Raw genomic sequence first — 22,397 nt, forward strand, 5'->3', positions numbered from 1 at the left:
TTAAGTTAAAGTTATGTGTAACAAAAAGGAATGACACGTATAAAATCCTTTGTTGGTAATGACAGTTCAAGATGCCTCCTGTATGAAGAAACTAGTCGCATGCTTTGCTCCGGTGTGATGTTGGCCCATTCTTCCACACAGTCTTCAAATCTTGAAGGTTCCATGGGCCTCTTCTATGAACTCTGATGTCTAGTTCTTTCCATAGATTTTCTATTGAATTCAAGTCAAGTGATTTCCTGAGCCATTCTATCAGTTATTTTCTTCTTTCTTTAAAACCAATTGAGCGTTTCCTTAGCTTTGTGTTTGGTATCAGTGTCTTGCTGAAATGTCCACCCTCATTTCATCTTCATCATCCTGGTGAATGGCAGCAGATTTTTATCAAGAATGTCTTGATACGTTTTTCTATTCATCCTTCCTTCAATGATATGAAGTTTGCCAGTACCGTATGCTGAAAAACAGCCCCAACACCATAAAGTGCCCACCTGTTGGTATGCTATGATGTGTGTGCCATTTGACCTCCAAACATAGTGTGTATTATGGCATCCAAAGAGTTCAATTTTGGTCTCATCTGACCAGACTATATTCTCCCAGTATTTCACAGGCTTGTATAAATGTTGTCCAGCAAACAGGCCATGGCGGTTGAGTGCATTACTTATGGTTTTCTTTGAAGCAATTGCACCTTTCCGAGGCCAGGTTCACATATGTGTGGCCGTGGCTGACAGCATGGGGTCCGTGATTTCCTGTTCACCAGTTCAGGTGCAAATTTTTTACGGAATTCACATCCGAACTGGATACACAGGACCCTTTTGGAATGCGGACTGCAGCCGCCCTTTACATGTGTGATCCGGCTCCAGTGAGTCAGTCGCACTCGCATATCATTCGAATTGGGTGTGGAGAAACCCACATCCAATTCACATATGTGAACCCGGCCAAAAGCTCTTGGACAATTCTTCTGACAATTCTTTTTTTTAGTCCTCTGTCAGAAATCTTACAAGGAGCACCTGGTCGTGGCCAGTTTATTTTGAAATTATGTTCTTTCCACTTCTGGATTATGGCTTCAACAGTTTACTGGAACATTCGGAAGTTTAGAAATCTAACCAATGCCATCAGTAGCTTTTGCAACAATAAGGTTGCAAAGGTCTTGAGAGCGCTCTTTGCTTTTACCCATCATGAGATGTTTGTGTGACACTTTAGTAATTAGACACCATTTTATAGGCCATCAGCTGAGACTGAACCAGCTGATGATATTTTGCATACACACACACACACACACACACACAGTATCTCACAAGAGTACACCCCCTCACATTTGTAAAAAAAAAATCATGTGACAACACTGAAGAAATGACACTGCTACAATGTAAAGTATCGAGTGTACAGCTTGAATAACAGTGTAAATTTGCTGTCCCCTCAAAATAACGCAACGCACAGCCATTAATGTCTAAACTGCCGGGAATAAAAGCGAGTACACCCCTAAGGGAAAAAATTTCCAAATTGGGCCCAAAGAGTCAATATTTTGTGTGGCCTCCATTATTTTCCAGCACTAGCCTAACCCTCTTAGGCATGAAGTTCAGTGCTTCACAGGATACCACTGGAGTCCTCTTCCACTCCTCCATGACGACATCACAGAGCTGGTGGATGTTAGAGACTTTGCGCTCCTCCACCTTCTGTTTGAGGATGCTCAATATGGTTTAGGTCTAGAGACATGCTTTGACAGTCCATCACCTTTACCCTCAGCTTTAGCAAGGCAGTTGTCATCTTGGAGGTGTGTTTGGGGTCGTTATGTTGGAATACTGCCCTGCGGCCTCTGCTTCAGTATGTCACGGTACATGTTGGCATTCATGGTTCCCCCAATGAACTGTGGCTCCCCAGTGCCAGCAGCACTCATGTAGACCCAGACAATGACACTCCCACCACCATGCTTGACTGTAGGCAAGAAACATTTGTCTTTGTACTCCTCACCTGGTTGCCATCACACACCCTTTACACCATCTGAACCAAATAAGTTTATCTTGGTCTCATCAGACCACAGGACATGGTTCCAGTAGTCCATGTCCTTAGCAAACTGTATGCAGGCTTTCTTGTGCATCATCTTTAGAAGAGGCTTCCTTGTTGGATGAAAGCCATGCAGACCAATTTGATGCAGTGTTCGGTGTATGGTGTAAGCACTGACAGGCTGACCTCCCACAGCTTCAACCTCTGCAGCAATGCTGGCATCACTCAAATGTCTATTTCCCAAAGACAACCTCTGGATATGACGCCGAGTATGTGCACTCAACATCTTTGGTCGACCATAGCGAGGCCTGTTCTGAGTGGAACCTGTTCTGTTAAACTGCTGTATGGTTTTGGCCATTGTGGTGCAGCTCAGTTTCAGGGTTTTGGCAATCTTCTTATAGCCTAGGCCATCTCTGTGCAGAGCAACAATTCCTTTTTTCAGATCCCCAGAGAGTTATTTGCAATGAGGTACCATGTTGAACTTCCAGTGAAAAGTATGAGAGAGAGCGACAACACCAAATTTAACACACCTGCTTCCCATTCACACCTGAGACCTTGTAACACAAACGAGTCACTTGACACCGGGGAGGAATAATGGCTAATAGGACCCAATTTGGACATTTTCACTTAGGGGTGTAGTCACTTTTGTTGCCAGCGGTTTAGACATTAATGGCTGTGTGTTGTTATTTTGAGGGGAAAGCAAATTTACACTGTTATAAAAGCTGTAAACTCACTACTTTACGTTGTAGCAAAGTGTAATTTCTTCAGTGGCGTCACATGAAAAGATAATAAAATATTTACAAAAATGTGAGATGTGTACTCACTTTTGTAAAATACTGTATATAATGATGTTGTACATTACGACATCTCAGGAATTTACCCTTATTAAGTTACTGAAATGTCACGTTTAACCCATCAAGTTAAAAAAATAAAGAATGTAAAAAACAAAATTAGCCACAATACACTATATGAATAAACTGAAGAAGATGCAGGTCTACGTCTATGTTTGAATGCTTCCTATTCTGTGATTTGCATAGTAAAAGTAATGTGACACATTATTGTTCCCATGCTGAAGTACCCATTTAACCATAAAGTCTAGCTAAGCAATGGATTTGTATTAGACGTAAAAGTTGCCTGCTAATATGCTGCATAATCCAGTGCACTGTGCTAACAGTAATTGAATTTGAGCCTGTCTTTGCATTAGCTAGACGACATTTCTAAGCAGGATACAAAAGGTGGGTGTAAAGTGGTTTTATAGAACACATATTAGTTACATTTACTGGTATAGCATTCTTAAAATATATTTTTACCCAAGAGCGGAGTGTTAAAAACCAAACCAAGTACACTGTAATATACCATGGATTTTTGTGGCATTTTAAAACTTTAGGCTATTACCCTAAAAATAAAAAATTCCCACACTTCATATTCCCTATATGTGCCTTCTGTAACATGTACTTGTATGAAAACGTATAATGTTCTCTTTGCATTGCCAGTCCCTCTGCTTATATTAAAAAAAGACCACACTATGCAGAAGAGCACACTGTGGTCAGTTCTCTAGCTGTGTCGGGAACTCTCCTCCAATGGTCAGACTTGTCCAGCAATTCACTGGGAAGCTCAGTGTCCTATTGATTCTCCTCCCCAAGCTCTTGTGCAGATGAGAACAGAGGGAATGTGATCACTTAATGGGTTGTTTTACAATCATTTTAAGAATTTCCTGTAACATGTCAGGTCTCCTATCTTGTGCAGCCACTTCTGAGTTTTACATACATATACAAAATTCAAGCAGGACTAGTTGTCAACACTTAAGTATAATGACACTGTGCACTCCCCAAGCTAACAAAGTTGTTTTACTGCCTAGCAAAGCACCAGCAACCAAAGTCTCTGCTTCATCCTGGGTGGATAAAAATCAACGATTTAAAAAAATATATATCAGCTTGTCTTTATTTAAATCACATTTTTTTATTTAAATAGATTTTTAATTACATTTTTTTTAATGAAATGCTTTTGGAGTTAAAATTTAAAGATAGTTTTCTATTTAACCACTTGCCGACCGGCCACCGCCGTTATACGTCGACAAGTTGGCTCGGCTGGGCGAGAGCACGTAATATGACGTCCTCTCTCCCAGCCGCCACTAGGGGGCGCGCGCGCGCCCCCCGCTCGCCCCCGACTCCCGTGCGTGTGCCCGGCGGGCGCGATCGCCGCCGGGCACACGCGATCGCTCGGTACAGAGCGGGGACCGGGAGCTGTGTGTGTAAACACACAGCTCCCGGTCCTGTCAGCAGGGGAAATGCTGATCTTCTGTTCATACAATGTATGAACCGAGGATCAGTGTTTCCCCTAGTGAGGCCACCCCCCCCCCCACAGTAAGAACACACCCAGGCATACTTAACCCCTTCCCCGCCCCCTAGTGTTAACCCCTTCACTGCCAGTGGCATTTTTATAGTAATCCAATGCATTTTTATAGCACTGATCGCTATAAAAATGCCAATGGTCCCAAAAATGTGTCAAAAGTGTCCGAAGTGTCCGCCATAATGTCGCAGTACCGAAAAAAAAAAATCGCTGATCGCTGCCATTACTAGTAAAAAAATATAATAAAAATGACATAAAAATACCCCCTATTTTGTAAACACTATAACTTTTGCACAAACCAATCAATAAACGCTTATTGCGACTTTTTTTTACGAAAAATATGTAGAAGAAAACGTATCGGCCTAAACTGAGGAAAAAAAATGTTTTTTTATATATTTTTGGGGGATATTTATTATAGCAAAATGTAAAAAATATTCATTTTTTTCAAAATTGTCGCTCTATTTTTGTTTATAGCGCAAAAACTAAAAACCGCAGAGGTGATCAAATACCACCAAAAGAAAGCTCTATTTGTGGGGAAAAAAGGACGCCAATTTTGTTTGGGAGCCACGTCACACGACCGCGCAATTGTCTGTTAAAGCGACGCAGTCCCGAATCGCAAAAAGTACTCTGGTCTTTGGGCAGCAATATGGTCTGGGGGGTAAGTGGTTAAGATACATTAATTTAGTTTATTCAGCATGAAATGGAGCTTAGTTACAGTATATAGCATGAGGATGTATATTCTAAAATATGTTCATTTTTGGTAAACTCATTCAATGAATTCAAGCTCTACAAGCTGAGATAACATGCACTGCATAGATGCATTCACACAATTTTACAGTAACCATGAGATAAAACAAAGTTCAGGAATATTCCTTCATTCCATAACTTTGCAAAGCAATGTACACTACAAACTGTATGATTGAATCGGTTCTGATATCGCTGTTTTACTAACAGTTTATTATTCTATTCTAAATAGGATACCTTCATTTTGTTTGCAAATATTAAAGATTCTAACTACCATCAAGAATGAGTCCTTACATTTAACCTTTGTTGTTTTAATAAATATACAGTTTTTAAGGGGTAACACTATGGGAGTTTTGTTGTCTTTACCCATGTGAGGAACTCTTACCTGCCATCCACCACTCCCCTCTCTGATGGGTAACTGGTTTGAGCCTATGAGTGAGTGTTCTCCTCTGGACGTAAGGACCCCCAGCGTGGACATATCGTGTGCCCGATACCCCTGTAGGGGTTATAGGATCTGGTAAGCAGGGACACAAGAGGGGTTCACTAAAGTCGCCATTTATCCTCTGAGAGCACGACTGTCACCTTGAATTATTTGAGGACTCACTGTGGATATGGATGTGGTTTACCCATTGGAAACACACTCACTTAGAACTTTATTAACCTTATGTGTGCTGTATTGATGCTATATACACACACACACACACACACGCACACACACACACACACACATGCATTGCACTGGACACTGATTGTAATTTTTTTTGTTAAAGCACTTTAACCACTAGCCGACCGCGCACCGTCATTATACGGCGGCAGGTCGGCTCTCCGTAGCTATACGTCCTATCGTATAGCTCGCCCCCGACTCCCGTGCGTGTGCCCGGCGGGCGCGATCGCCGCCGGGCACACGCGATCGCTCGGTACAGAGCGGGGAACGGGAGCTGTGTGTGTAAACACACAGCTCTCGTTCCTGTCAGCAGGGGAAATGCTGATTTTCTGTTCATACAATGTATGAACAGAAAATCAGTGTTTCCCCTAGTGAGGCCACCCCCCCCCCCCCCACAGTAAGAACACACCCAGGCATACTTAACCCCTTCCCCGCCCCCTAGTGTTAACCCCTTCACTGCCAGTGGAATTTTTATAGTAATCTAATGCATTTTTATAGCACTGATCGCTATAAAAATGCCAATGGTCCCAAAAATGTGTCAAAAATGTCCGAAGTGTCCGCCATAATGTCGCAATACCGAAAAAAAAATCGCTGATCGCCGCCATTACTAGTAAAAAAAATATTAATAAAAATGCCATAAAAATACCCCCTATTTTGTAAACGCTATAACTTTTGCGCAAACCAATCAATAAACGCTTATTGCGATTTTTTTTACGAAAAATATGTAGAAGAATACGTATCGGCCTAAACTGAGGAAAAAAAATGTTTTTTTATATATTTTTGGGGGATATTTATTACAGCAAAAAGTAAAAAATATTCATTTTTTTCAAAATTGTCGCTCTATTTTTGTTTATAGCGCAAAAAATAAAAAACGCAGAGGTGATCAAATACCACCAAAAGAAAGCTCTATTTGTGGGAAAAAAAGGACGCCAATTTTGTTTGGGAGCCACGTCGCACGACCGCGCAATTGTCTGTTAAAGCGACGCAGTCCCGAATCGCAAAAAGTACTCTGGTCTTTGGGCAGCAATATGGTCCGGGGGGTAAGTGGTTAATGTTGGACTGATTAACTATAATTTTTGATGGAACCCAACAATGTCTTGGATGCACTTTATTATGAATTTCAGTATATAATTTATGGTGGACTGACCAATTACCTTTATGCAATTCCGATGCACTAAACTAGCATTTATTTATTTGTATACACTTTATTACATGGTTTGGTTTTATATGGCTATTTAGCACTGTATAACCTTTTATGTACTATAAGTTCATTTAGTGGCTCAGTTGATCACAATTAGTAGTGGCAATAGTACTGCCTGTTGGGTATTCTCAGTTAGCCACATGCACACTCCATTTGTCATTACAGATTTATCTGGTTTCACTTAGATCTGGTGGGTCTCTTTAGTGGGAGGTAGCGCCAATACCCCAATCTCTTTTATCAGGTTTACTTTATTGTGTCCCTGTTAAGGGGATTCATCTTCTCTATTTGTTCTGTTTACCTTTACCATTGCAAGTGAAAGTAAAAGAAAATCCCACATTTTGGGTCATCTCCAATAAAAGAAACAGAGGGGAAATGTTCCAATGGGGGCACTAGTTCTGGTGACTTAGGGGTCCCTAAGAGAGTCCCTTAATTTGCAGGAATTTCCTCTCACTTTCTGTTTTAGCTATGGTACAGAAAGTGAAGGTAATTCTCCCCATTGGGACAAAGAGGGCAAAAATAAATCTTACTGGGGTTAACACGCTTCCTTACCAAGTCTTGCCGCTGTTTACTGAAGAATAGCCAGGAGATGAGTAACTAAGCACAAGGGTTTATACCTCCAGTTTTACACAATATACACCTTTCCACATACAATGGTAGATCTAGCAGACTTGGTCTTGTAAACTTTGAACAATGTACAGATCACTGCATCTGACAACGCTCTGTCCCTTAGTACTTGGTTTTCAACAGCCAACCTGTTAAAGCCTGGTGACTGTAAAGCAAGATGGTAAATGGGCCCTCGAGACAGTAGGTCTTATTGGAGCTGCAAATGCCACAGAGAGGCTACTTCTAGAAGAAGGAAATCTGCAACTTCTATTTGGTGTAGTAGTCGTGGCAACAGTATCCCTGGTAAATAGGCATATGTTATAGCATAAAAAAAACCACGGAGCTACTAGTGTGTCAACTGCATCTGCCTAAGAGTTCTCTGAACCTGTCCACCTTTCAATTGAGATGTCATGCCAGAAAAACAGCATCTGGAATTCCCCAATGCTGACTGAAAGATGTGGATAAAGGGCCCACTTTCCCAGGTACAGAATTTTTCAGTTAAGATAATCCACTTGACAGTTAACTACCCCTGGTATATGTACAGCAAAAAGAGCTGGCACATGACTTTGCCTGGTTTGGGATGTGGGGCACTCCCAACACTGTTCCTATGCTCTTGGAACCCCTGGATGTTTTACGGTGTTGTCCGATTGTACCTATACATGGTGCCTCACCAGAAGGTGTGCCAAGTGATGCAGAATCCACCTGACCACTCAATTTCTCAGCACATTGATAAAAAGAAGAGAGACTCCTCTGTACTCCAAAACCCCTAAGGACGCTAGAGACCCAGTACTCCTCCCCAGTCGTGTAGGCCAGTATCAATCATTATGATTTTCCAGAGCAGTAGTAGAAATAAACTTCTAGGACAGCAGCATGGGAGTGCGGAGCCACCAAATTAAAGAAAACTTCAAGATGACCCAATTTAATCTCCCTATCCAATGACAAAAGAGATTTGTTCTACTGAGACATGATCTCATACTGCAACGCTCTGGTGTTATGTTGCACATAGGAAACTGCCTTTAAGTACGCTACCACAAGACCCAAAATTCTAATTTTAAAATGGCCAACTACTTGCGAGCACACTGTAAGTGTACCTGAGCCTGTAGCTTCTGTAGTGTTTCCAATAGAAGTAACACATTGGCCTGACTTCTATCCAAATCCACCTTAAGTATTCTAGAATGAGTGATGGAGTTAGCAAGAATTTCTGTAGGTTCAAGTTCCATCATAATTCCTTCGGAGCCTGAAAGGCGATGGAGAGGTTGAACTCCAGTTCAGAACGCGACTCGACCCTCATTGGCTGGTCATCCAGATGTCCCACAATTGGTGTCCCTCTTATCTTTAAAGTGGTTGCTAACCCAATTGTTCCAATTAATCAGGCACACAGTACATGGTTCCCTAAACATTGCAACATCTTCTTACAATTTTTTTTGTGTAAATACCTTTTATTTGCCTATTTTAGCTCTGTCAATTGTCCAATTTCATCTTCATATCCAAGCCGAGGGAGCCAAGTAGGAGCGACACAGATTCCTTCTGACGTATGCAAGATACGTCAGAAGAGGAATCTCTCGTCTTCCTCCCTTTGGCAGTCAATGCAGTGTGTACAAGAGAAGAGGGGGGGGGGGGGGGGGGAGGAGAGGGGCATGGCTGGGAATGTAGGAGATCATCCTTTCTCACTCCAGACTATATGTTGACAGGAAGAGGGAGGGGAGCTTAAAACAGGCAGAGAGAGGAGACCTGCGGATGACGCAGACACGCATTTAGACCACTGTATCTTGGCTCAGCAGCCATTATAATCGTGGTCTGTTCTCAGGGGGGAAAGACAGAAGCTGGCAGGATCAAACAGGTATTTTAAGAGATACAACAAATTAATGCAAAAAGCAAAAGCACCAATCTTTGTGCAAAATGTGCACTTTTCTCCTGTCAATAGATGTCGGTGAATAGATTCCGTTGTCGGCGACTCTGAACTGTGTGTGCGCCCGCCCCATGCCTATACAAGTCGTTGCGCACCTCGCACGCGGCATTACAGCGGGAGAGAGCGTCTAGTCAACATCGGTAGAAGACCGGAGGGAAGAAGATGAAGGAGAAGTCTGGGCAACCGCTAGCAAAAGAGCAGGCAAAAAAGCAGATGATAGCAGAGGAGCCTGGCAGAAGACAGGAGGAGAAGAACCAGAAGAGACCCCCAGAGCTGCCTAATAAATTACTTTAAAAACCTGTGTAGTGTGTTTTTTTTAATTGACACTTTTTCCCCAGGTGTACGGTGCACCACATACTAATTCACATAGGGTGGGGGTCCGGGATCTGGGGGGCCCCAGTATTAAAGCATCTGGTATGGATCTTGGGGGTATCCCCATGCCATTTTTTTTTTTGGTGTGACTTCCCCTTAAAGCGGAGCTCCACCCTAAAGTGGAACTCCCGCTGATCGGAACCCTCCCCCCCTCCGGTGACACCTTTCAGGGGGGAGGGGGTTGCAGATATCTGTCCAAAGACAGGTATTTGCACCCACTTCCAGCCACACAGTCTCGGGCAGACTGCAGGCATGACTTCACCTCCCCCCCCCCCCCCCCCATTGTGTTTTGGGAACACTCAGCTCCCAGTACACAGCGGGAGCCAATCGCATTGTAGTTAAGACTGGTAACAACGCTTTGGTGAACCCCCAAGGAGCCATGACCAAGCCAAAAGCCATGAGCAGGGGCCACACCCTGGGTCCTCTTATATTCCTCAATGGTGAGGATCCAAAAACAGTGTCCTCCAATAAATGAATCCAAAAGGTAAAATGGGTTGTTTTAATTATTTTCTTCCTCTATACGAGTCTTTTATTCCCACAATTTTTGTCAATTTTCTTTACAGTTTTCCAACTTTTTTTTTTAAATATCGTTGTGGCTTCTGCTTACCTCCTTTGGGTAGATGCTGGTCCTTTTTCTCATGCCTCAACTGTTGAAATCCAACAGTGCTTGCCAAGTACATGTTCTACATGTGCACCCATGCCACCTACTTGACGAAAGGCAGAATGCAGCACAGACATGTTTAAATGTGTCTGTGTACTTTCCAAAGAGGCAAGTTTAAATCTTGTTGCTTGTACTGGCACAGTGGTGACCAGTTTCTAAACATTCCATGTTAAACTTTTTTATCCCCTGGTCTGCAATTCTTGCCACTATTGGAGGCAACGCCCATCTTTTGCATTCTCCTTTTTTACGTGGTCAGGGCTTTTTTTCCCCTCGGAAAAGAGGTACAGGAACTCAATCACTCCCCCTCCCGTCTCTTACAAACACCCTCCAAAACCATATTAAATAGTGGGTGTAGTTACATTTCACAAACAGTGGGAGGGTCTTAACATTGTTATTAACTACCAGGAGTGCATTATGTACAGAGTGCAGAGTTCAGGGAGGGGGTTACACACAGACTGCAGAGTTCAGGGTGGGCTATGTAAATAGTGCAGCGTTCAGAGGTGTGCTGCATACAGAGTGCAGAGTTTAGAGGTGCGCTACACACAGTTTGCAGAAGTCAGCCTTCTTCTTCAACCGCTGCTTACCTCTGCATCCCCCATCTACATCTCACATTTACCCCTCTTCAGCTCTGACCTCTGCATGCAACCCCCCCTCTACTGCCCCATCTCCTCCCCATCTGCTTAAAAGCTCAACCATCTTTCACATGACTTATTTTTGTTGCTGTATTAAGCTGAAGCACTTAGCCAGCTCTAATACTTCCCCGCATACTGTAGTTGGCTCCACCTCTCTCACTTGCGGGGAGATCATCTAGTGGTGATGTTGGCATTTGCACTGCACCCCATGTACCTGCATCTCCCTTGTCCCCATCCTTCACTCAGTGGGAGCCACTCAAGAGATCTGATCTGTGGGAGCTGTTGGGCAACAAGCTGTCACTTGTAAGCATAGAAGCCAGACTTTTCTGTTTTCAAGTAATAGTGGTCAGCAGGGAGCAGAGGACCTGAGCCAGAGGTGGTGGAACCGAGTTCCACCAAGTTCCAGCTGAAAAAAGCCCTGAACGTGGCTACTAATTGCTATTAATCTCTGCATGTTTTACCACTTTGTCAGTATTCTACCTCTGCTTTAAGTCTCCTTTCTTGTCTATTGGTTAAACATTTGCCTGTTGTCTGTTTATAAGCAGTTACAAATGTAACGTAAAAAAAAAAAAAAAGACTTCCATATTTTACAAACTAAGAACTTTTCCATATTTTTATTTCTGCAATGTTTTTGGTTTAGTTTTTCTACATTTTTTTTTACATTTTTCCCCATTCGTCTCCTCTATGTCTTCTAGTTTAGTTGCTTAACATTGGATATAGCATTTTCTCAGCTTTAAAGGGTTATAGTCATTTGCCTCCCCTTTTACTTTAATGTCACTTTTCTTCTCCCCTTCCTTTCACTTCTCATGGTCTTCGTGATCTGAATATCACGTATTTGGACATATTTGGCAAAGTTTGCTCTGGAAGGCAAATACTATTTGTGCTGTCTATGTTTGCAAGCTTTCCTCCAACTTAACAAACATTTACATTGTAAGTCATCGACATTATTAAATGTGGCAAAAGAAAATAATGCTTTGAACAGTCCAGATAGAGCAGAACATCAAATGGAAATTCAGTGTTACAAGTTGTATTATATATTTTTGATGTCTTTAACAGGAGTTCATAGTTCTCTCTGTAAAAATGAGTGAACATCCTATAATTTAGGCAATTTACAGATTACAGGTTCAGAATGACCTTGTAGCCCCATACAATTGCTCATCCACAGTGCTGGATTAGAGTGGGAGAGAAATGTCATAACTGTATTTAAGGAATTTACCATAACAATGAAAAGCAGGGTATGCATGCATAATGTTAGCCATCGTCAGAGTCAGTTTGTATGGTGAAGGAATACACATTTTGTAGTTTCTTTCACAGAGTGATCTATAGCAGTAGTAGAGCAATTTACTCACCCACAAACATGACACTTGTATTCTCTCATCCCGAGATGTCGCTTCACATGGTTTCTGGCATCTCCTAGCTGAGCTGCTGCAAAGTGGCATATCTTGCACTTAAATGGCTTTGATCCTAAAAAAAATAGGGGGAAAAAATAAGGTGAATTGAACCATACATGTATTGGGATATAGTTGTATGCCTTTAAGTGAAAATTCCAAACCGAAAACTGTATGTCAACCATAGCTCAGTGGTTCCTGTGTTTTTTTTTTTTATAATTATTATTATTTTAATAAACATAATATGAACGTTTAAGCGCTCATTCACACCGATTCAATTTTTAATGCAATTTGACAGTTCCAAATTGCATGACAAGTCACACCTCATTGTCAGCATAAAAATTATCCTGCACTACTTTTGCCCCGATTTCATTGCGACTTGCATAGACTTCTATTAAACAAAGTCACAAGCCACAAGCCACAATCAAATCAGAGGCGCACTGATCTGCGGCTTTGAAATCTCACTAATGTAGCGCAATTTCTAAACCGCACAGGTGTGCACCAGAGCCAAGGGACAAAGCTTTAAAAAAAAAAGCTCTACTGCTGCAGTATACAACTGAGGAGTCAACAGGAGTGACATTTTAAACTTTTGTATCCCAGATATAGGCAAGCCATGTAATGAAATGTCACTTGGGAAAGAATAAAGTTCATACAAGACTACAAGAAACCATCTCAAACCACTTGCTTACTGGGCACATATACCCCCCTCCTGCCCAGGTGAAATTTCAGCTTCCGGCACTGCGTAACTGACAATTGCGTCATGCGACGTGGCTCCCAAACTAACTTGATGTCCTTTTTCCCCACAAGTAGAGCTTTCTTTTGGTACATATACGATACATATTCTTCTACATATTTTTGGTATAAAAAAAAAAAAATCACAATAAGCGACTGGTTTGCGCAAAAGTTATAGCGCCTACAAAATAGGGGACAGCATTATTATTATTTTTTATTATTTTTTTTTCTTTACTACTAATGGCGGCGATCTGCGATTTTTATTGGGACTGCGACCTTTTTTGGAGAGAGATGGAGAGAGAAGAGTAGTTGACCAAAAGTAGACATTAAAAAGTAGACAGACCAGTTTGCAGATTACCTTGCAGTCTTTCAGGGACTTTGATTCCAAATCCACAGAATCCCTCTGAAAGCCAGTTCTCACACCTTAGTATAGGGGATTCTGTGGATTTGGAATCAAAGTCCCTGAAAGACTGCAAGGTAATCTGCAAACTGGTCTGTCTACTTTTTAATGTCTACTTTTGGTCAACTACTCTTCTCTCTCCAAAAAAGGCAGGGAGACATCTTGGTTCAGATGAAAACTGGACACTACTTTAGGTAGAAAGTTTGGGTGAGGACACAACACCACCTTGTCTTTATGAATAATTAAGTATGGCTCTTTACATGAAAAAGCTGCCAATTCCGATAATCTCCTTCCCGAGGTTACTGCAGCCAAAAAAAAAAAAAACACAACTTCCTTGTCAAAAGGATCAAGGGAATATGGGGCATCGGCTCAAAGGGCTGTCTTTGCAATGCCAATAAAACTATATTCAAATCCCATGGTTACCCATGTACCCTTGAATAAAGGCCCGGATCAAAGAAGTAGCCTTTGAAAGAATACTGACAAGGCCGAGATCTGACCCTTGATTGTACTCAAGGCTAGCTTCAATTGTATCCCCAACTGTAGGAAGGCAAGAATGGTCCTGGAAGCCGGCTTCCTTGCATTCATCAGGGTAGTTACTACTGAACCTGAAAGCCCCCAATTCTTTAAAATGTGGGCTTCAATAGCCACACCATTAAATTAAGCGACTTTAAGGCAGGATGGAACACTGGTCCTTGCGACAGCAAGTCTGGATGGGGCGGAAGAGTCCCCGGTTTTACTACTGCCAACCTTACGATCTCTGCATACCAAGATCTTCTGGGTCATGCCGGTGGCTACTAGTATTACCGGCTTCCCTTTCTCTTTGGTTCTGCGTAGAAGCCGCGGTAGCAGCTGGACTGGGGAGAACGCATAAATCAGTGAAAGGGGTTACTAACGCATCTGTCCCGCATACGATTGGATCCCTTGGCCTTGACACAAAGTTGCCCAACTTCTTGTTGAACCTGGACGCCAATATATCCAAGTCCAGGGTGCCCCAACTGGGCATAGAGAGCCGCTTCTAATTAAGCCACCATTTTCCCTAGCAACCTCATGCAAAGGCAAATGGAAGGATACTTTTTTGCCTTGAGCACGTGGACCAGCTCTCTTATAGCCCTGACTTTTGTCTGGGGCAAAAATACTTTTAAATGGGCTGTATCTATAAATCAGATCCAAGTACCCCAGCCTTCTCACTGGTTGGAAGGCTGACTTTTCTAGGTTGAAAATCCAACCTAGGTGATCCAAGTACTTGACCTTCTTGGATACACACTGGTCTAGCCGAGCAACTGACTGATCTATCAGCAGCAGGTCATCTAGGTATGCCATTACTGCTATACCCTGGCCCCCTAGTCTTGCTAGTACTGGGGCCAGCACATTTGTAAACACCCGGGGCACGGTAGCTAACCAGAAGGGCAAGGCTACGAACTGAAAGTAGTACTGTTCTATAGCCAAAATGCAGAAACTTCTGGTGAGCAGGAAAAATTGGCACATGCAGATATGCATCTTTGATGTCTATTGATGCCATAAATTCACCTCCCTACAGGGAGGTTGCGACTGACCGGATTGACCATGCGAAAAAAAGCGGACAGTTAAGAACCGATTTAGATCTTTGAGATCTAGAATGGGTCTGACATCTCCATTTGGTTTTGGTACCGTGAAGAGATTTGAATAAAACCCCATGCCCTGCTCTTCTGAGGAATCTCTATGGTTACTCCCTGAAACATCAATCGGTCCAGAGCGTGGAACAAAGTCCTTCTTTTCACTGGGTCTTTGGGAACGCTTGACCTTAGGAAACGAAAAGGTGGAAACTCTCGAAACTCAATTTTGTACCCTAGAGATACAGTGGAGATGACCTATCTGTCTCGGATCTCTTCCTGCCAAGCCTCTGAAAACTGCAGAAGCCTTCCCCCCACTCGAAACTAGCGGGGCGCCCCTTCATAAGGAGGCCTTGGGACTCTGCAGATTTCTGCCCCATGTCTTCTTCTGGCTTTGTGAGCCGCTTCCTCCGAGCAGGGACATTTTTAATAACCTGCTTAAGCTGGTCTTTCAGGGATTCACAGATGCTTATCGCTGCAACTGCAGGCTTTGCTGCTGCGCCTGCTACAGCAAAATGGGGCTTTGAGCAAAGATTCCAGTTTCTAATCGGTTGGATCCTTTAAAACGTGGACATTGTCTACTGGACAAGTTAGACTCTTATTCACAGAAGAGATAGCAGCGTCTACTGCTGGCAAACTCCACTTCTTAACTAACTTTTCCTCCATTAGATAGAGAATAGAAAATCTTATAGGAGGAAGAAAATATCTATTTGGGTAATCCCAGCAGCATATTTCAGCTGCTCCAGCAATGGGTGTACAGGAAAGGCATGTGGACCCTGTGGAGGCCTTAAGGAACCCAAAGAGGAAAAGGGGGCCTCAGCCACCTGTGCTGGAGGCAACTTGTATCCAGAATGGACCAATTCTGTAAGGGATTGCACTAGCAATTTCTGAGATTGCGTGGCTGAGAAGGGATCTTCCGAGAGTGAACCCTCAGAGGGGGAGTAATCCGCCTGCCCTTCTTCCTGGTCACCCAATAGTATCTCCACATCAGCCCATTCCTGTGCCAACACTGGTAGGTCAGGTGAAGGAGAAGGGGACCTATCGCGTTTTTTCCCAGACTGGGAGGAAGACGCGAACATATCAGCTATTTTTCCTTCCAAACCAGCCAACGCTGAAGCCAAATCATCCTTGGTGACGTATACAGAGGCTGAAGTATTATAAGTGGCTACTATGCCTAAGAGCCTGAATGACTCAGACTGGCCAGTTGCTTCTAGTTCTTCAGGGGAGGATAGAACTGTGGAAGCGGGACTAAGACCTTCAGACCCGGGGGGCGCGGCGCCTTTGCGCTCCAGTCCCCTTTGAAAGTTTCTTACCCCTCTTCCAGGAAGTCCTAAGCACAAAGGGCAGATGTACGTACAATGTGCATCTACTGCCGAGCTTTAGTCCAACAATGGAAAATATGCCGCCATCACTGCAGCCTGATGCATGGTAGACGTGCCCTTAGGAACGCCTGTAACCAACACCCATACAGCGCTTACATGCCCTTGCATGCTTTGTGTGCCTCCGACAGCCACCAGACTCTTTACAGAGTAAAAGCTTTATAGGCAGTGACCCTTGCACCTGCACCATGTATTACGTAAATGTTTGTTTCCACGTACACGCTGGCCAAGCCACGCCCCCCACATCCTATGAAAGCTTATTTAAACAGAGCTATTCCAGTGCACGAATGGTCATACAAATTTACAGTCCTGCAAATGAAACACTCAGGGGAGAAGGGCTGCATCCCTAGGGAAAGCCGACCACGTCTTTCAGGGGTGGCGATCCCCCAGCCCTTTCGGTAGCCATGACAGAGTGGAGTAAGGCGGCAACGCTGTTCCACAGGAGCGCTGGCAGACACTGAGCGCACTGCAGGGGAAGCATGGTAATGTTGAACACCAGGTATGTTATAATTACACATTTTAGTGGTAAAAAACATGGCTGACCTTCAAGGACCAGGTCCCCTTTGCATACTGGGGTCCACTCCCTTGGACCCATACAGCACCCTGCCAGGACAACCTTTGGTTTTGGGTATGCCACCAAGGTGCCGGATACCAGGATCCGGACCTTAACAGAGGAGCATTACAGGCAAGTGACCTCGGTTTTCCATGAGGCTCGGGTATCATCTATTTTGGCCATTGCTTTTTGGCATCCAGGATGGATCCGACTGCATAGCCCCTTGATGCTGTTTAAGGATTTCAGAACAGAGCTTCTTCTTTCGCATAGCACTTTAACCGCGACCAACACCTTCAGACAATGGCAAAAAAACATAGGTACTTCCCGTATGGGAGGGGTTATATAGAGGGGGACTTCCTGTCTTGGGTTGCCAGTGTCCAATCACCTAGAGGTGGCATTTAACCCACATAGTAATTACTATGGCTGTTCTGTGTCACGTGATGTACGATAAAAAAAATTTCATTTGGGTACAGTGTAGCATGACCACGCAATTTTCAAAGTGCAAGAGCACGGAAAACTGAAAATTGGTCTGGGAAGGAAGGGGTGAAAGGGCCTAGTATTGAAGTAGTTAAACATTTAGAGCTCAAGGAAAAAAGTAAGTGAACCTGTAAACAAATTATTTCAACTAAAGCAAATTGGAGTCAGTAATTTACACACCTGGAGCCCAATTCATGAAATGAGTTTGGAGGTAAGGTTTAGCGCTACTTTGATTGATAAGCCACACACACAAGCATTTTAAGGTTGCTGTTCATAAGAAGCATCAGCTGATCTGAACCATGCATTGCTAAAATGATCAAGACTGGTTTGATCTGCTTAAAGGAACACTAAAAGGAAAAACATTTTTTTTTTGTAAAATAACAAACATGTTATACTTACCTCCACTGTGCAGCTCGTTTTGCACAGAGCGTCCCCGAACCCTGTCTTCTGGGAACCCTCGGCGGCTGTCTCGGCTCCTCCTCGCAAGAGCTTCTACCTTCATGCGAGCGAGCGAGCACGGTGGAAAGCTTTTGCGGGCGCGCTCCTGTTATACAGCGGCGGGCATAGCCGTCGACTATCACTCGGCCCCACCCCCCGGCACACCGCATAATCGAATGTGATTGACAGCAGTGCCAGCCAAATGGCTACGCTGCTATCAATCCGTCCAACCTAGCCAATCAACAGCCAGGCTGGAAACCGATGGGGACGAGCACAGGACTTTCGAGGGGTGTGGTAAGTAAAACGGGGGTTCGGGGGGGCGGTACTGTCGGATGTTTTTTCACCTTAATGCATAAGATGCATTAAGGTGAAAAAACATTTATCTTTACAACCCCTTTAAGGCTGGAATGGGAAAAAAGTTAACTCAAAATGTTTAGGAATCTATCAGTCAACTGTTAAAGTGGATGTAAACCCACTCTCATCAATTTTAAAGTACTGCCATAGTGGTGATCTATAAGGATGTACATGCCTCCTGCATGTATCCTTACCTGTCAAATGTCCCCCATTTAGCTGTTTGAGACCCCAAAAAGTCCAGATTCGAAGGGCAGGTCTGTTGTTCGGCGCTCGTGGGCGGAGTCATGATGTCAGCAGACTCCCACCCACCTCTACACTCCCCTTGGCCAGAGCGTGCACAGGACCAGGCAGAGCACGTTCTGGGTAATAGCAAAGCGCGCTCACAGCCCCCATGATATCCTGTGACAGTCGGGGATGATTGCTGCGACGGGATAGCTGTGAGCACCGACCCCCCTGCATGGCTTTTCATCATCTGCTTCTCCTCCTCCCTCCCGCGGCTTTCACCTGAAAAGCCATGCAGGGGGGAATCGGTGCTCACAGCTGTCCCCGTCGCACTGATCATCCCCGAGTGTCTTCATCCTCCTCCAGCACCGTTATTCTCCACCCCCGATGTTGTCCCCCTCCGTGTGTACACCCCCCCCGCACCTTGTCTTTATCCTCAACCCCCCCCCCCCCCTCGTCCCCCGCAGCCATCGCCGGCTTCTCTCTCCTCTCCCACGGGCTGCGAGGGGGGCGGGGGATCTGTCGGGATGGAGAGCGGAAACGGGACACAGAGCGTTCGTTAAAGAGCGCTGTGTGTCCTGTGACAACTGAGCAGAGTAACCTGTGTGTTACTCTGCTTCAGTGTAAGAATGGAGGGGAGACGTTCCCAAAGCACTGTGAAAAAATATATTTAAAAAATAAAACCCCACCCTCTCATCAATAGTACAAAAATAAATTGTAAAAAAAATGTAATTGTAAAAATGTATAAAAATAAAAAAAATCCACTGGTCCCAAAAAACCTTTTGGAAAAAAATAAATTGTAAAATAAAAAAAATTATCTGACACTGTCCACTATCCTGACACCATCCTGCACGTACTACCCACCACTGTACACTCCACATTCCTGTGATTCGCACCGCATTGCTGTTCAGATCACATGCAATGTCTGTGTGATGCGATTTCAGCCATACAAACTGTATGGCTGAAACTGCATTACATTCGGACCAAACACGCACAGGACCCTTTTTTTGGTCTGCACCAGAATCGCATGGGTGTTCACACATATGCGATCCGATTCTTGTCCAAACTGTCAGTTCGCAGTGCGATATGTGAGCTGAAATGGGGGTGACATTACTATTGTATGACACTCCCCAGCAGTTCGCATATGGCAGTGTGAACTGCCATGCGAGTCGGGTGCGATGTGGGAACCTGCAGTGGATTCGCAGGGTTCCCGAATCGCACCAGTGTGAACCGAGCCTCAAAGCATACAGCCTACAAATGTCACCTGACTGCTCCCACCAAGGCTGGGTTCACACTGGTGCGATTCGTGTCCAAATGATATGCAATTTCAGCCATACAGTTTGTATGGCTGAAATCGCATCACACAGACATCGCATGTGATCTGAACAGGCTGTTCACTGGAGCATTTCATCATGAAATTGAACTTGGTCTCACCTCATGTTTTGGAAACATTTACTCAAAACACAGGAGAAAATTCTGCGATAGCTAGAAGGGAGAGGGGAGGGGATGGTGATTTGAATTGTGCACTGTTTACAGAAACTGTGCATGTTCTGCAGGCTAGTGCACAAGATATGTAAATAACATGTCACTCAAAGCATGGGGGCGGAACGGACTTTGCTTTTTATAGGAAAGTCCGTTTTATTCCACTGAACAAAAGAGGATTGCTCAGCGCTGGATTAACTCTGTGGCAAGACTGGGCACAGGTGATAGGAAATCCTATTCTGTACATTGTGACATCAAAAAATAAATAAAAAAACATTTTTGGGTTTACATCCACTTTAAACAAAGTGTCTATAAATGTAAAGAGTGGCTACACTTTCTAGAGTGGGCGCCCAGCCAAGATGACTCCCAAGTCACAACACAGAATGCTCAATGAGGTAACGAAGAACCCACAAGTAATGGCTAAAGGCTTGAAGACATCACTGGAACTGGCAAACATCAATGTAAATGAGTCTACCAAGTGCAAGTCGGACTTTGCTTTTTATAGGAAAGTCCGTTTTATTCCACTGAACAAAAGAGGATTGCTCAGCGCTGGATTAACTCTGTGGCAAGACTGGGCACAGGTGATAGGAAATCTTATTCTGTACATTGTGACATCAAAAAATAAATAAAAAAACATTTTTGGGTTTACATCCACTTTAAACAAAGTGTCTATAAATGTAAAGAGTGGCTACACTTTCTAGAGTGGGCGCCCAGCCAAGATGACTCCCAAGGCACAACACAGAATGCTCAATGAGGTAACGAAGAACCCACAAGTAATGGCTAAAGGCTTGAAGACATCACTGGAACTGTCTACCAAGTGCAAGTCTTAGGCAGAAAACCATCAAGGAAGGGGCTGCTCTCCAAAAAAACAAAAAAAAAACACACAACATTGCTGCATGCCTGAAGTTTTCCAAATAACGTTGGCAAACCTCAACACCACTGGTAAGATGTGTTGTGGATCAATTAACCAAACGTTTAATTATTTGGGAAGACTACTCAGTATTCTGTATGGTGGAAAAATGCATAATTTACCAACATAGAAACATCATCCCAACAGTGAAGTATGGTGGAGCTAACAGGATCTGGGCTTGCTTCACTGCCTTAGGGCCTGGACCACTTGCCCTCATTGAGGGGAAAATTAAAGGACAAGTTCACTTTTTGTAACATGTTACACTCATATTCAGGGTGTGACATGTAGCACGTTACCAAAACATCCTACAAGATTAAATGGTGCCTGTCTGCCAACAAAAGCTTTGTAAGTGAAGGGTTGATGCAGGACAATGACCCTAAGCATCAATGTAAAATCTACCACAAACTGGCGTCAGAAAAATAAACTGCACTTTTCAGAGTAGACCAGTCAGAGCCCAGACCTTAAATCTGTAGAGATGATGTGGATTGACCTCAAGAGAGCTGTTAACACCAGACATCCTACAAATGTGTCCAAGCTTAAGCAGTTATGTAAAAAGCAATGGCCAAAATTCCTTCCTTCTGAATGTTGTGCAGGTCAGATCCAGGGCTACTGAAAGAGCTTGCTTGAACTCACTGCTGCTAAAACAAAGCGCGACCAGTTATTAACTCCAAGGGTTCACTTAGTATTTCCTCCAGCACTATCCATGTTTAAAGTGGTTGCAAACCCTTACAGACCACTTTCACCTACAGGTTGGCCTAGATTAAGGCTTACCTGTAGGTGCTGGAAATATATCTCCTAAACCTACACGGATTAGGAGACACTTACAATTCCCCATGCGGCGATGTATTCAGTGCATGCACACTCTAGAAAGGGCACGCTGTGCAGTTTCTACCTGGGGTCATGCGTGACTGGCAGCTCCCGCGCACAAGCGCGGGAGTGAAGTCACACGACTCTGGCCAGTCACAGAGCAGGAGTTTGGGGCCCTCGGAAGGAAGAGGGGTGAAGAATGGACGCTTCCTACAACAGGGGATAGCGGTGACATCACAGGCTTCGGTTTCAGGTAAGTGGCACATAATGGGCTACTATGCTTTACCTTTGCAGGGAAATAAAGAGGCAGTAAAACCCACCAGGGTTTACTTCCTCTTTATTTGGCTGTGTTTAATAGACATGTGAAATTAGAATCAATTGTGTTTTATCAGCTTAGGCACTTGTCTACCGTTATTTAGATGAGGATTACATTTTTTGGCAAATTATTCCAGAAAAGGTTCACATACTTATATAGGCCACAATATACTGGAATATCATCATATAAATGGACTGGTAAGCAAGCTCAATCAATTTTC

At 43.7% G+C, this 22,397-nt stretch overlaps 1 protein-coding gene across 1 annotated transcript in view; it reads right to left on the reverse strand.

Annotated features, from left to right (window-relative positions):
• ZNF407 (zinc finger protein 407) overlaps positions 1-22,397 on the reverse strand; it is a 651,163-nt gene that overhangs the window by 567,742 nt on the left and 61,024 nt on the right. The window contains exon 4 of the mRNA XM_040353884.1: positions 12,480-12,594. Within this exon, the coding sequence (XP_040209818.1) occupies positions 12,480-12,594 (115 nt within the window). The remainder of the gene's footprint in view (positions 1-12,479; positions 12,595-22,397) is intronic.

This window comes from Rana temporaria, chromosome 5 (genome assembly GCF_905171775.1).
Source record: "Rana temporaria chromosome 5, aRanTem1.1, whole genome shotgun sequence".
Classification (NCBI taxonomy): Eukaryota; Metazoa; Chordata; class Amphibia; order Anura; family Ranidae; genus Rana; species Rana temporaria.